Source organism: Prionailurus bengalensis, chromosome D4 (genome assembly GCF_016509475.1).
Source record: "Prionailurus bengalensis isolate Pbe53 chromosome D4, Fcat_Pben_1.1_paternal_pri, whole genome shotgun sequence".
Classification (NCBI taxonomy): Eukaryota; Metazoa; Chordata; class Mammalia; order Carnivora; family Felidae; genus Prionailurus; species Prionailurus bengalensis.
The window spans coordinates 91,474,460-91,490,045 of record NC_057359.1 but is presented as its reverse complement, the minus strand read 5'-3'; the positions used below and the strand labels follow the sequence as shown (position 1 = coordinate 91,490,045).

Genomic DNA, 15,586 nt, shown 5'->3' with positions numbered 1-15,586 from the left:
CCAGGATCCAGGGCTGCTGGTTCCTGAGGCTCAGGATGGCCTCTGCCGCTTGCTTGCGAGGTCTCCATCCTCCAGTGAGCACAGGACGTGCAGCTAGATTTGGGGGTTCGTTTCGAGTCGTGCGGAAGCCTCGGTTCGAGCCCAGGAAAGAGGAGAGGGTGGGGCCGCAGTGTCCACAGAGTGCCTCTGTCCTGTCTCTTTCTTTGCTCCTAAAAATCGCTTTTGAGGGGTGCCTGGGTGGCGCAGTCGGTTGAGCGTCCGACTTCAGCCAGGTCACGATTTCACGGTCCGTGAGTTTGAGCCCCGCGTCAGGCTCTGGGCTGATGGCTCCGAGCCTGGAGCCAGTTTCCGATTCTGTGTCTCCCTCTCTCTCTGCCCCTCGCCCGTTCATGCTCTGTCTCTCTCTGTCCCAAAAATAAATAAACGTTGAAAAAAAACATTTAAAAAAAAACCGCTTTTGAGCTCCGACCCTCTTTCTAGCACGGCCAGACCCTCCTTCCGTGCGTTCCCCTCCGAAGTTGCCGCCTTTCACCGGCTCCCGTGAGTGGCGCTTTTCGTTCTGTGCGCACTCGGCCCCTTGCAGGAAAGCTGTGTCTGCTGCTGTGCGGGACGCAGCGGCTGACAGGTGGCCGTGTTTCCCGTCTGCTTTGGTTTGTCTGGCTGCTCCGGGCGGGAGCGGGGCGGGGTGGGGGGGTGTTGCAAAGCCCGACTACGGGGTTTGTGATGAGTCACACCCCAGCGGCCGCTCCTCATCCTGAAGGCAGCAGCGCTGAGTTTGTTCTGACCTTGCCGTCCATGTGAACACAGAAAAAACCAGAAGGGCGACGGCGGGGCCGAGCGGGGCGGCGGGGGGAGGGGGGACGCAATTCCTGACGATTTGCTTCTGCATATGCAGCAGCATGAGCCGCAGATTTCCCAGGCAGATAGGGGGGTTTCCGGGGCAACGCGTTTAAATGAGGTTCGCAGTCTTGCCATTTGGCCCCGTTGAGCCGCGTGTGTGCGCGCGTGTCTGCGTGTGTTTCCAGATGTGTGGTAATGGCTGATAAGGAAGGTCCGCGGGCTTGAGCCTGGTCTGTGCGATTCCTGCTTATTGACTCCTAATGACAGCAAGTGCCTTGGGGCCAGGAAGCCCTCCTGACCAGTGCGGGCTTTGCGAGCAAGCTGGGTGTGACGGGCACAGACGTCTGCCAGCTCTCGCCCACCTCGTCGTCGGCACGAAGCAGCCCCCCGGGTCCCTCTTAAAGGCCAGCTCGCATCCGTCTTTGTTGTCCTTCTGGATCCTTCCTGCCCGTGCTTCTTCATCGAGGACCTCGAGGAACCTAGGTGGCCTTGCTGGGTGCCACCTAGCAGTGCCAGCCGAATGCTAGCCGTGACACGGTCCCCGTACTGTGGCTCCTGAGCGTCCCGTTCGTATCGCCTTCCCGTGGCAGTGATGCGTCTGTTCTCCTGTTTCGTGGCGTAGGCGTTTTGTCAGCTCTGCAAACTACTTTTTTATGGTACGTGTTAGCATATCAGCCTTTATTCCAAGGGGTATTGATTCTTCCGCTTGCAGAGAAATAGCATTTCCACATAAAGAGCTCATACCCTGGAGGACTTCTGTCTTTTACATTCGGGATCATAGAAGACTTTAGAGCAGAAAACAAACACGGAAAACCTTGGCTCAGGTTTCGAGTCCCAGTGGAAAAGGGAGGTGTGGTGGAGGCTCGCCCGGGAGACAGCAAACCTTCAGGGAAGTTCCGGGTGGGCAGAGCGTGTTCACACGTGCGTGTGCGTGCGTGTGTGTGTGTCTGCGTGGTCTCTGCCCCAGGAAGACCTTCAGGGACCCGGCTGATGGAGGCCTCACCACCTTTAACGTGGGCACTGTGAGGTTGCCCAGAGGCGGGAGGTTTCGTGAACCAGGCCCGCAAGCGGCCCCCTTGACGTCTGCTCCCATCCACTGCGTGGCCCTCGGGAACCGCAGGAGAGGCTGGCAAGTGTCCAGCCAGGCCCCAAAGGAGGGGTATGAGGTCTTGTGCCCAGCTGCAGGCTCCGGCGGGGTGGTGGGGACAGCAGGTAGAGGTGCAGGTTTGGGTCACGTGGATGTAGGTTTGGTTTCTGAATCGGCCACTTAGTGCTGGGTGACCTGGGACAAGATCCTTATTCAGTCCAGTCCCCAGGGTCTGTTTCTAATAATGGGGAGTGGGGGAAGGGAAGAACACATACGGGAATGATGTTTGTGTCATGCGTATCTTAGTGCACAGTATATACTAAGTGCTCAAGAAATGGTAGCTCGTGTTCTGACATTTAAGAGGTGGGAATAGGGAGGCAGGTTCTCTTTGGGTTCTTTGCTGCTGATCCTGTCTGTCCGTCTACCCGTCTGTCCATCCATCCATCCATCCATCCACCCACATACCCAGTTTATCCTCATCCACCCATCCATCCCCAGACCCATCCATCTACCCATCCACCCATCCCTTCACCCATGCACCCATCCATTCATTCACACACCCATCCATTCACCCATGCACCCATCCATTCATCTACACACTCATCCATTCACCCATGCACCCATCCATTCATTCACAGACCCATCCATTCACCCATGTACCCATCCATTCATCCAAACACCCATTCATTCACCCATGCACCCACACATCTACCCTCAGACCCATCTGTTCATCTACACACCCATCCATCTATCCACACACCCACACATCTACCCATCCACCCATCCATTCACCCATGCACCCATCCATTCATTCACACACCCATCCATTCATCTACACACCCATCCATTCACCCATGCACCCATCCATTCATTCACACACCCATCCATTCATCTACACACTCATCCATTCACCCATGCACCCATCCATCTATCCACACATCCACACATCTACCCATCCATTTGCCCACACACCCATCCATACATGTGTGCGCCCATCTATTTATCCCCGTACCCATATCCCCAGACATCCTTTGAGCATTCTAAGGTCATTCTGTGTCTCAAGCCCGTCATATAAACTCAATAGTGGGCTGCAGTTTTTCTCACCCATGAAGTGAAGAAGCAATTCAGAGCCTGGTTTTGAAGGTCAGATGTGATGCTAGCCCCAAAAGAGCTTGGAAAAAGCTTCATGAGGCACATGAGCTGTGTCAGGTGCCCAGAGGCCTGAAGAGAGCTGGAGTAGCCGTGGGCATCCTCAGCAGAGGGCATAGCCCGCCAGGTTGTGTTCCTGTGCACCCTTGGAACCATGGTCTCTGCCACCTGTAGGGAAAGGGGAGAGTGTGGAGGTTGAAAGACATTTTGTGCAGACCCTCCCCCTCAAAGGTTCAGTGGGGTGGGTAATAGGAGTGTCTCTCTCAGCCACTGTTGACCAGCGTGTAAGCTTGAGCAAGTTCCCTGGTTTGGGGCCTTGGTTTCCTGTCTGTGAAATGGGCAAGCAATCAGTCCAGTCTAGTGTCTCTCGTGGGGGGAGCTGTCCTGGGGCTCAGAAGTTTCATGAAATGCCCCGAGCTGTGTCAGCACAGTCCTGTGCCCCCGGGCAGGCTCTCAGCTGCAGGGCTGGGAAGGGGGTGCTGACCAGTGTTCCCTTCAGCACGGCAGGGTACCTGTGGCCCTGTGGCCGCCTTGAGAATTTCCCCAGGTGGGACTTTAACGTGAACAAGGCAGTGGAGTGTGAGAAAGAGCTGACTGCTCCATCCTGCTCCCCCTTCTCCTGGCCTCTGTTCCGAAGTGAATTTGAGGCCTTGGGTGGGCAAGAACCCAGGAGATCCTCCTGAGAAGTAGGGTCCCTACTGAGCCACCCACAAGGGCTGCAGGAAAGCCTCCGGTTTCTCTGGGGTTATAGGTGGCGGGTGTACTCTGTGAAGACACTGGCCAGCTTGGCTCCAACTCTCAAGGAGCTCACAGACCAGAGTGGTGTGGAAACCCCTCTCTGGGGCTGCAGGAGTCTTATGAGCCTTCCGCTGTCATGTGGTGATTCACTTTTTCCTTCTGTTGTTCCTTCCTTCCTTCCTTCCTTCCTTCCTTCCTTCCTTCCTTCCCTCCCTCCCTCCCTCCCTCCCTCCCTCCCTCCCTCCCTCCTTTCCTTCCTTCCTTCCTTCCTTCCTTCCTTCCTTCCTTCCTTCCCTCCCTCCTTCCCTCCCTCCCTCCCTCCCTCCCTCCCTCCCTCCTTTCCTTCCTTCCTTCCTTCCTTCCTTCCTTCCTTCCTTCCTTCCATGGACCCATGTATCCATCTAGGCACATCATCATTTGCCAGGCAACGTCTGTGTGCAGGTACTTGGAATATAAAGTTCAAAGGCGCAGCTCCACATGCTGATACATTTCAAGGAGGTCCTGTGTCGAGTACTCCTTAGGTTCACAACAGTGAGGGCCCTGACCGGCTGCAGCTTGAGTGGACACCCTGCTGCTGTGCACTCTGGGTCAGGGGGGGTGGGGTGGGGAGAGCGGTGTTTTTTGACCAGTTTGCAATAGCTGTGGTGTAGTGAGAGTAAACCCGGCCCGTATTTCCACCTTCAGGTCCAGAGTCAAAGCCTTTTGGTTTAAATAGCACGTTTTATTGACAGGACAATTCAGGGAGGGTCTGCACCCGGGGTGGGACACCAGCAGACTGTTGCTTTTAAATACCATCTGCCCCCACGGTACTTTGTAGGCAAATATAAAGCTACAGCCAAGGAAGCAAACTGCACAATCACGCTGTCACTGCCTAACGTGTTGTACATTTCCGCCCGTCTCTTTTTAAGGAGTATATAATTTTAAAAATTAGACTCTATCGATTGTACATGTTTTACAACTTGTTTCTTTCACCGAAGGGATTCATGAATGTGTTTTATATCAACAAATTCCCTGCCGCGACATCAGTTTGCACGGCGGCTCAGAATCCCCTGTGTGGCTGTGTCTGGCTTCTTCTCTCCCCGAGCCTGGTGTTGGCCAGTCAGGCTGCAGGTGGATTTTTGCAGCATGTGTAGATTGCTTGCAGGGGCACCTCTGGAACGAAATGGCTCCACACATAAAAGAGCGGGGACTCAGAGTCATCTTAATGACACCAGGGCAGCGCGGACGCGCTCCTCCTGGCCGGAGAGCTGGATGGTTTCCACCGCCCTTCTTGGAAGGATTTGCTGGAGGCCCAACCAGGTGCCCCTCGGGGACACGTCTTGCAGGCTGCCTGCCCACCTCTCCATGCCTGAGCGAGATTATAAGCTGAAGCACAGAGGCTGGCCTGGGGTGCTGGTTCGGGGTTCCTCAGGGGCTAGCGGGACAAGCTTCGTCAGCCCGTTGCTTGTGGGGGAAGGGGGGGGACCCCCGGGGCAGAGGTCCTGGGAGCCCCATTCTGGAACTCTAGGCTCGGCGAGGTCTGCCCTAGATCCCCCCTTAGCTTCCCGGGGTCCGGACCATGTGTCCTTTCCCCAGAAGTCCCCCCTGCCCCCTCTGTTTGACCGTCCATTCCCTTCAGCGGCTCTGTGCTTCTCAGGCCGTCCAGAAATGGATACCCGGGTCACTCTCCTTGCCCTTCTGCAGGCCTTGACCTGGTCTGTGGGGCTGCCTGTCGGACCCCGTCCCTGGGGCCGGGGTGCCCAACCTCGGCCCCGCATCTGGGCCACCCGGGGCCCTAAACAGATTCCTGGGCCCCACTCTCTTCCGTTCCAGAGCCTCCGCAGGTGGGCCTGGGGTGCCGGGTCTGCCAGTGAGGGAGCAAGCTGATGGGCTGCTGGTGTCGGGGAACATGTCCAGCCCGAGAGTGGAGCTGGTGGAGAGCATGGGGTCAGAGCGGGCCACGGCTGGGCGGGGACGGACCCAAGACCTCCACCCCGGGTGCACACCCCACACCTCTGCCCGGTGTCCCCTGGGCTGCCCCATCCACCCCTTGCCCCTTCCTTGGGCGCGCATGTGGCTCCTCCCAGTGGGCCCGGGCCGGCCTCTGGGGACGTGTCCTTCTGCTGTGACCCCCTGCCCCACCCTGGGCACACCTTCCTTGGCCCCAGTGAAGTGGTCAGTGATTGCTGAGCCCAAAGGCTTGAGCCAGTTGTGGACGGGGAGGAGGGGAAGCCGTTCCATTCATTAACAGAGGCAGGCAAGAAGTGGAGATAAAAGTTGGGAAAATGTCATCCTTTGACATTTACGTTTTCAGGAGAGCTGGAGGGGCCGTGGGCTGGGAGGTGTTTGATCATCGCCCAGCCCCTCCATCCTGGGACGGGGCCGCCGGCCAGGGGCGCTGTGGGGCCCGCGCAGGCTCCTTGCTCCCCTGCAGGGCGGTGCGTCCTGCGCCCTGTCTTTCCCCGGGGGGCTGCCGCCACCCCTCGTCTGGCCCCACGACTGTCTCGGGAGGCCCCACGCCTGCTCCCGGCAGCCCCTGCCCTCGGTCACTGCAGTGGGGGTCCCTGCGGTGGACTCCCCCCCGCGAAGCACTCCTGTTTCTGCCCAGATGCCAGCAGGGAGCACGCAGCCCAGGCAGACCCAGGACCAGGGCACCTCCGGGAGAGATGTTGACCCTGGCTCGATGGGAACCCAGAGCCGAGTCCCTCACATTGCCGATGACAGATTCCAGCCTGGACCAGAGTGTCTGTGGGCTCGGGGCAGAGAAGCCACTGTGTCTTCTACTGGGACGGTGGGCGTGTGGACACGTCAGAGACCTGTCCCCTGGCTTTGGCTCGCTCCCCTGCGGCAGCCCCTCCGTGCCTGGGGCTCCCTCTGTATGGGGCAGAGGCTTTGTGCTAACCCCAGGTCAGGAGACAGGTTCCGTCTCCTGGGCCAGGGCTGACCGATGGCTGCCGAGCATGGGATCTGCCAGGAGGACTCTGGCCCCTGTCCGGCCGGCTGGGGAGGAGTGCGGCAGGGGATTAACAACGTCAGCCGTGGAGGTGTGGGAGCGGGTGGCTTGTGCCCCCGAACCCTTGAAGCTCTGCCATTCATTCCTAGCTTCTAGCAAGTAACCGTAAGCACATAGCAATAATGCTTTACTCTTTGTTCTCCCTGAACGCCTGGAGCTCTCACGAGCTGAGAGTAACAGCCAGAGCCAGGAGGCTCATTACTCGCGAAACACCCTTGGAGCACACGGGCCCCCGGGGCCGTGGCCGGGCCAGCCGAGTCCTCTCTGGGGAGGCACAGAAGGACCCCGACGTTCTGCAGTTTCCTGACTCCCACGGCCCGGCCCCTCACGTGTGGCCACCTCCTGGAAGACCCCTCACAGCACTTAGCTCGTTGGCCGAGGTCGCGGACTGAGCAAAGGGGCCCTCTGTATGGCTTGGGTTTTTCCCTCCCGTTCAGAAAAGTGCAGCTAAAACAAGTCTGTGAAATGCATCTCAGCTGGGGGCTGCAGGCAAGAGACCTTGCCTCAGTTTCCCAGGCTCCCAAATGTGCGTAGCAGGCCTGGCCGGGTAGGGTGAGGATTCCCCAGGAAGGTGCACGTAAAAGGCCCAATGGGCTCGCTTCCTGGGGCAGCCAGCAGCCGGCAGGGGCGTCCGTGGCTTTAGCCGGTGGTCATCGTGGGCCATGTTCATGGGCTCTGTCGCCAGACACACACAGACTGTACCCACGCGCACACACAAGCACGCACACGTGCACACACACACACACACACACACACACACACACACAGGCGGGCCCATGCACACTTACACAAGGAAGCCTCAAAGCCTAGGCTTGCGTCTGCTTCGTCAGCATGTGACGTCTGGCACAGGAGGTGCCCCGTGAATTCGGTAACGAATCGTGAGCAGCTCTATGCGTTTTATTTCATTTCATTTCATTTCATTTCATTTCATTTCATTTCATTTCATTTCATTTCATTTATTTTTAATTAACCAGTTTATTTTTTTAATGTTCACTTATTTTTTGAGAGAGAGAGATACAGTGTGAGCAGGAGAGGGGCAGAGAGAGGGAGACACAGAATCCGAAACAGGCTCCAGGCTCCGAGCTGTCGGCACAGAGCCCGACGCGGGGCTCGAACCCACGAGCCGTGAGATCGTGACCCGAGCCGAAGTCGGACGCTCGACCGACAAAGCCACCCAGGCGCCCCGTGGTTTTTTTTCATTTATTTAAAAATATTTATTTATTTTTGACAGAGAGAGAGTGAGAGAGAGCGCACACAAGCGGGAGGGGCAGAGAGAGAGGGAGACAGAGGATCCCAAGCAGGCTCTGTGCTGAGAACAGAGACCCTGACGCAGGGCTCGAACTCACAGACCGCAAAATCGTGACCTGAGCCGAAGTCAGATACCTAACTGACTGAGCCACCCAGGCGCCCCTCATGTGTTTTATGCCCTGTGCTCCGGGGCGGCCACTCCCCTCTCTCTGCCTCAGTTTCCCCGTAACCCTCTGTGGAGCCCCATGCCTGCTTGCTGCCTGTTGGGTGTAACTGTGTTGGGGCTTCTGAGGCTGGGGGACAGGCGGGCCCCATGTGTCTGGAGGGGGCTGCCTGGGGCACAGGGCAGGACGGTTGTGGCCAAGAAGGAGCGGCTGCTGCTCATGGTTCAGCCCTTGAGAACCTCTGCCCTGACAAGCACATTGGTCTGGGGAGATAGCGCTCGGACCCCCTCATGTGGGCTGAGCCTGGTTCCGTTCGCCCTGACCCTTTGAGGGGGCCAGGCATCAATTTAGAAGGTCAAACGGAGGGAGGAGGGGCCAAAGGGGAGGGAGCACCACGTCAGCGCTGTACCCCAAGCTGCCGTGTAACTTCGGGCAAGTCGCTTGACTTCTCTGGTCCTCTCCCAATCTCTGAACTGGGTCAGCACCTACTGGGAACATGCTGTGAATCATCCAGTAGCTTCCAGAACAGCAGCATGGGATGAGCACTTTGTAAGTGTGACGCCCGTTAGGACTGTCAGCGGCCCCGACGAGGTCAACCCCCCCCCCCCCCCCCCCCCCCCCCCCCACCGTGGGTGAGGACGCGGCCCTGCCTGGGGTTAATAGCTGGCGCCCGGAGGGCGGAACGGGTGAGCCCGGCCCCGCTCCTCCGCACGGCCCTCGGCGAACCTTGGTGCGCAACACATTTTGTGCCATACGCAACATAGCTATCCAGCCCGCAAACGTTACACGGTGTGTGTGGGATTGTTCTTCTACCAAGACGAGATGTGCTTAGCGAACAACTCTCTGTGCACAATACCCTTCGTTGTGGTTCTGCGATGACTTTCTGGTTGCTCGTGGAATGACAGAAGCGTCTTTCTGGTCTCCCCAGGTCATCTCTGCCGTGTCCAGACTCTCCCTGCACCACGTGGCCCAGAACAAAGGGATCAGGTGAGCTCATCGGCGCTGACAAGTGCCGCCCCGTCGTCCTCCCCGCCACCCGCGTGCCTGGCCTCAGATATTAGAGTTTTCAGCAGATGTCCTCGGCCCGTGGCCTTATCATGAATTTTCAACGTGGTCTCGTGTCGCCTGTTGGCAACAGGAAGGGGAGGCGGCAGGGGTTGGGGGGGGGCCCTCCGCTTCCCACCAGGGAGATCTTGCACGCGTGTTCGTGTTTGACTGATGGCTGCGAAATCCCTTTCGATTTCGGTAATAAGATCAGCAAATTAGTCCTTTCACAGATCATTGCCTACCTAAGCACACTCCCCACGCATCACAGCCGGGGGGGGCTCGGCCGTGAGGGTGGGGACCCGTCCCGCGGGGGGGGCCTCGAGTCCCTGGGTTGGACTTCTCCCTCCTGGTTTTACTGCTTTCAAAGCTCAGCCTCAGAGAATCCTGTCACCCCTGCGGTTTGGCCTCCGGTCCCCGACACGGGACCAGGCACGCAGGCAGCCGGGACAGGGGAGGGCAGCCCCAGTGAGATTCTGGCCCACAGGCGCGGGGTCAGGGAGACGTCTAAATGGGGAGCAGGTTCCAGGTCGGGTGGGGACAAGCAGAGGACGTGCCCTTCCTCAGTGTCCCTGGAGGACATGGGCCCAAAGGGTGGGGATGAGAGGTTTGGGAACCCGAAACAGCCCCATCTGAGGGTGGAGTGCCGTGGGGTCACGCCTGGGTGCCCGCGACATCCTGAGGGTGGTCTCTACGGGAGGGACTTCCCAGCAGCTGTGTGGCCTGAGTCTGGGGTCCCAGGACCAGGCCAGCCCAGCCGCCCCTCTGTGGGGCTGTTTGCACAGATTCAGAGAGTCACCGGGACAGATGGCAAAGGTTAGGGCCGCCCCCATCACTGGAATGTCATTTGTTATGTTGTCAGAGAGAGAGTCCTCTGAACTGGGGGTTTTTGTTTTTTGTTGTAAGTCAGAGACAGGATAGGCTCTTCAAAAATGTCTCTGGACTCTCCGCTGAATGCGTACAAAAGGGCATTTATAACACGTTTAGGGTAACGCCGTAAGACAAGGCTCACACCCTGGGACACCAGTGACACCTGGACGCCCCTCCCCCCCAGCGTCACCCGCTGGTATTCAGGGTCGCTTCTGTGAGGTCCACAGCAGGGACAGTTCAAAGTCGCTAACTCAGAGTAAGTGTGGCATTTCTGCATAGGAAGGAGCACGTACTTTTGGTGTTTTGGCTTTTTTCTGGAAACGATCGTCCGTCGGCTCTCCCGCTGGCGGCCCTCCCGCTAGCCCGAGCCGCTATGTGGTGCTGCTGTCCCACTTCCAGTGTGTTTCTCGCCTGGACGCGTGTCTGCGTGCCCACGTGGGCGCGAGTGAAGTCCGTGCAGCAGCACTTAGTCGCGTCATTTGCTCATTGACGGAAGGCTACGGCCTGATCTCTTCTCTGTATCCTGGCCTGCCGCGGGGAGCCCGGTTACATCCGGGGGCACGCGGACCCGCCTGGCTCTGCCCTGGACGGGCCGCCCTGCTGCCTTCCAGGCTCTCCGTGCCCGTGCCTCCAGAGCCCGAGGCCGAGTTAACCCTTCAGGGCACCGGGAGGAGGAGGAAGTGAGGGGTAGGGGGAGGCATTTGCAGCGCAAGAAAGGTCAGGGCCTCCCCCCCCCCCCACCTCCGTGGACCGGCACCCTCTGCAGAGAGAGCTCCCGCCTCTCACCTGCGCGCCCTCCTGCCCTCGTGGCCCTGGGACGGTGGGGCTGCCTGGGCACAGCACGCCGAGTCCCCCGCACAGGCTGGGATTCCCACAGGTAACTGGGGATTCTGGGAACCACCCGTGCTCTGCACCTCCTGTGAATTTAGGAGCAATTTCACAGCGTTACTCATTTCCTGAGGTTTCGGCTTGGCCAGACCCTTTCCCTTCTTGAAAAGCCAGCCACCAAGCCCGCAGCCCTGAAGAGCGTCTTCCCCGTTTGTTTTGTGGCTGGATAGGAGCCCGGCGTGCTCCTTTAGAAAAATGATCATTTTTACAGCCGTTGCACTTTGCATAATGAGCCGATTTTCCGTAAAAGCCCCGATTATACTTCTCAGAGGCTGATGAATAGGGGACTTAATCTGAGGACCCCACCCTGGGGCCGGCCGGAGGACCAGAAGTGAGGCTGGGGTGGGGTGGGGGTGGGGGGCGCGTGGAGGGCCTTGTCACAGTCAGAGCTGGCCGTCCAGAGTGAGGAACGTCCCGTGGGGGGTCATCACCGGATGGCAGGCAGAGGAAAGGTCAAAGGGCAGAACTCTCCCTGTTACTGAAGCTGGCAGGTGAGGCCAAGGTCACCTCTGCCAGCCACCTGCTCGCCCAGTGGCCTTACGCAGGGATGCTCTTGGGGCCTCTGTCTCTTCTTCTGTAGCTGGGAAGGGTCCCCTGCTGGGCAGAGTCCCCGTGAGCCTACTCACTGCACGGCACCTGACACCCCGTGGGTGCCCAAGGCGCTGGCCGGGGTGGTGGGCTGACAGGGGGCCCCCAAAAGCTACACCCCCCTCCTGGCTCCTGGCCCTAATGTGACAGGGAAGGGGTTCTCTGCAGGTGTAATCAGGTTGTTACAGATGTGATTATATCATAAGGAAAAGAGGGGGGCAGGAGGGTGGGAGCGGAGCAAGGAGACGAGACGGCAGAGCAGAGGTTGGGGCAATGTGGCCGCAAGCCGAGGAATGCTGGGGTCTTAGGGAAAGGCAAGGAGCTGCCAGGCCACGAAGGGGGGCACCGGCCCCGTGGCTCCCCCAGCACACTGCCTCCTGCCTGTTCTTGTGACCCCACAACTCTGCTTTTGAAGGTTAATATGGGCTGCCTGGGGGTCCTCATGCTTGGTCTTTTCGTCCAGCCTGAGAGACCCCAGGCCCATTTGAGGGGGGCTGTCCCGTGGGCAGGCTGCAGGGTGGCTGGGTGGGTGGGGCAGGGACAGGGGTGGGAGAGACCCGTCTGCCCCCAGGCCCCAGCGAGCTGGGACGTCCTTTTTCAATTTCAAGTGAATTCTCAGAATGTCAGACACACTGGATCCAAATCTGAGCGCGGGAAAGTGTTCTGAAACTGTAAAGAAGTCCCTCTTGTCCCGTCGCTGGCTGCAGAGGACCTGTCCTTGGTCTTCCTGCGTCAGGGGAACGGGGAGTGAGCCTTCACCCCGGCTGCTCTCCTGGGTTGCAGACATAAGGCGAAGGAGCTCGGGCAGGGGTCAGCCTTGCTGTCTGAGGGGTCTCCCGAGGGTGTGTCCCGTCTTGGCCTGAAGCCAGCGTCTCTGTGGGATGCGGCGGGGGGGGGGATCCTGTGCACCCTGTGTTTCTAGGGAGGAGAGGCAGGACCTCCCTCCATCCTCAAAGGGGCTCCTCCCCAAGTAAAGGTCCTGTCCTGCCGTGGGGCTCCCTGGGTCTGTGACGTCGGCCGTGGCTCTCTTGGGCACAGTCCCCAGCTCTCTCCGCTGTCCCCCTCCCTGCCGATGTCCCTTTCTCATCTGGTGCCACCTGGTTAATTCCAGGTGACGGGACTGTGCACGAGAGAGGCTCGGATGGAAAGTGGCGATTTTCACGTGCTTATAGCTCATTCTGTGGCAAGATGGTTTTAATGGTCCCGCCTGGTGACACCAGGCACCTGGCCACTTGTCCTCAGTGGAGAGCCCACGTTCCTCTCCTTTCATGATGACCGCGGGGCCGGCACCGTTGCGGTGGCCGTGGGGGAGTCATTGGAAGACATGAGACTCCTTCCCGGGAGGGGCTCCCATGAGGCCACCTGTGGGCTGTTGGGGGTCTCGGATGCGCCCAGCCTCCCCCGGCGGCTCGGTCCGGCTGGTGCCTGCCCCGCACCCCGTGCCCCACTCGTCCCGCCAGGGTGTGCGAGGTCGTCGGTCGTTGTCATGTGCAGAGCCCCAGCCTGGCCTGGTTGCTGCCTCACTCCCCGCATCTGCCGGGGCCGCTGCTCAGGTCTCTAGGCTTCGGCCGAATGAGCCGTGTCAGAGCGTGTGTGTGTGTGTGTGCACATGTGCCTGGCGTGTTCCCTGCGTGTTTTCTCGCACACCGCGCTGGGACCGCCCACTCACGTGTGCATCCTGGTGTCTTGTCTGTCGGCGTGCCGACAGCTGAACCTGCACGCGGACGTGCCAGCCAGGGCGGCGGGGGCCCAGAGTGCTCCAGATCCTCCCTCGGGGCTCCATGGAAGGTTCTAGAAGGGATGGCACGCCTAGTGGTGAAGGCAGGGGTGGGAAGAAAGGTGAGCAGGCAAGGAAGGCAGAGGTGTTCGGCCATCCTGCCTGGGCAGCGTCGGAGGAGAGAGTGTGGGCAGGGGGAGGGGGACACCTTCTGGTTTAAGGGTCCCGGAGCTGGTGTGGCAGCCGGGCCGGTGACAGGGCCGTCACTGCAGGGGTGGGGGGTGCTTCATGCGGCACAGGGGGCTTGTGTTGTGTGGGCCAGGCCCCAGCGTGGGCAGGGGGGCAGATGTGGGTGTGGCTCAGCTCTGGCCTGGCCTGTGTGTGTCACACAGAACCTGCCTCCGAGAAGGAGGGGCTGCCAGGACAGGGCCCACCCCAGAGGGGACGAGGGCGCCTTTTCCGTTCACCTGACAAAGTGACACCAGCTCGTCCTGCTTGTCCTGCTTCGGAGCCCCTCCTGGGAAGGACTCTCACGGCATTCCCTCCAGCCTCCTGTCCCCTCTCTCCCCAACTTGGTGACGGTGGCCCACTGTCAGGGACGAGGGGAGGTCTCAGGGCAGAGAGGAGAACGACACGCTGACCTTGGTGGCACTGAGGCCGTGTCCTGTCCACACCGGTCACCAGGACAGAGATCCCCGGCGGCAGCCCACCGTCCTTCCTCTGGACGCCCGAGTGGTTGTCACCTGCAGGTGAGATCCGGCCACCGTGTCAGGACCAAGTGGAAAAGCCGGGCAGCCGGGCATGGTGGCTGGCACCTGACGAACGGCAGCCAGGTGACTTTTGCAGGGAGTCTCTCCCAAGACCCCGAGAAGGACCCTGCCTCCTCTTGTCCCTGCCCCCCCCCACCCCCGAACGGGATTCCCGGGGAACCCTTGGTGCACTTGTCTCCGCCACTCCACTGTGGGCACCGGAGCTGGAAGGACACACGCTTGTTCAAAATGTATTAACGGGCCGTTTTGTGCCAGGACAGCGGGGAGCTGATTCACGCTGGGGACAGTCAGGAGGAGCAGGCCGGCGGCCCGGCGGGAGGGCCGTGAACCGCCAGCTGGAGCCTCCACGGCCGGCAGGGTCTCGAAAAGGACAGGGGGCCGCCGGTTGCGCCCGCTCCCCTCCCGGATCTCTGGTCCTGGTGGCGGGGCTCGCGGGGTGGGGGTGGGGAGCCCCCGTGCCGTCCGCTCGCCCACAGAGCGCACTCAGCTGGCTGATCTCTCGGCCCTCCCTCCCCCACCGCGCCCTCCCATCCTCTGTTCATGCGACCAGTCGGCTCTGCATCCGCCCACCTGTCCCTCTGCCCCCCACCCATCCACCCGTCCGTCCACCTGTCCCTCCGTCGATACGTCATCTGCACGCTTACCCACCCGAATGTCCTTCCATCCCCCCTCTGCCCATGTCGCGTGAACGTGGGTAGGCTGGTCTCAGCGCGGTGCTGTGATGTGGTTAAGGTCACAGCCTCGTGCCGAGGTCCAGGCCCGGCAGCGCTAAGGCGAGGCCCGGCACAGACCAGGCGCTCGGCCGTGTTTCATCCGGTGGGGGGGGGGGGTGGCGGACAAAGGGGTGACCCAGCTGACCTGGGTGGTGGCCAGATGCTGGGCCCATTTCCTGCTCCTGAGCCCGTACGGACCCTCTGTTAAAGCAGCTCACAACCCCCCTGGGCCGTTGTGAACATTCAGACGACCCCCGTCGAGCCCTCCACACAGGCCCTGACAGGCGGTAGGTGGAGGGGCCGCCTCTTTGTGTCTCAGTTTCCTCGTCTGTAAACGGGGGTCTGCCCACACCCACCTGCAGGGCTGAGTGGGTTAAAGCAGGTCGTGCGTGAGTTTCCTGCTTCGACACGGGTGGAGGGAGCGTGGGCCCTGCCTGCGGACGATCTTGGCAATGCTCACGCCTCCGAGAGCCCGGGGTCACCGCCGCGCTCGAGGTGCTCGTGGAGGACAGTCGGGGACGGCGTGCATCCAAGCCCGAGCGTCTGCTCCAGTGTGTGGCTCAGGAGCATCGCCCCAGTCCCCGCCGGGCCTTCCTGGGGCAAGTTCAGAGTCATGGCCGGGAGATGTCACTGGCGGCCGCATCGGCCTGACCTCGCTGACAGACGTTCCTGGTGCCAAGACAAGAGCCTCGCTGCTTGAGGAAAGCCCCAGGAGCGTGAGCTGCCTCCCTGGCCGAGGACCTGTCTGCGCCAGGCAGTGAGACGGAAAACAAGGGCG

The 15,586-nt window shown here is 60.2% G+C and overlaps 1 protein-coding gene across 8 annotated transcripts in view; it reads left to right on the top strand.

Moving 5' to 3' along the window:
* The window catches only part of VAV2 (vav guanine nucleotide exchange factor 2), a 162,633-nt gene that overhangs the window by 76,960 nt on the left and 70,087 nt on the right, over positions 1-15,586 (top strand). For all 8 annotated transcript variants that reach the window (XR_006295111.1, XM_043566934.1, XM_043566937.1 and 5 more), the window contains exon 3: positions 9,147-9,205. Coding sequence is in view for 7 of the 8 variants with exons in the window: in XM_043566934.1 (XP_043422869.1) it covers positions 9,147-9,205 (59 nt within the window). In the remaining variant the exon portion in view is untranslated. The remainder of the gene's footprint in view (positions 1-9,146; positions 9,206-15,586) is intronic.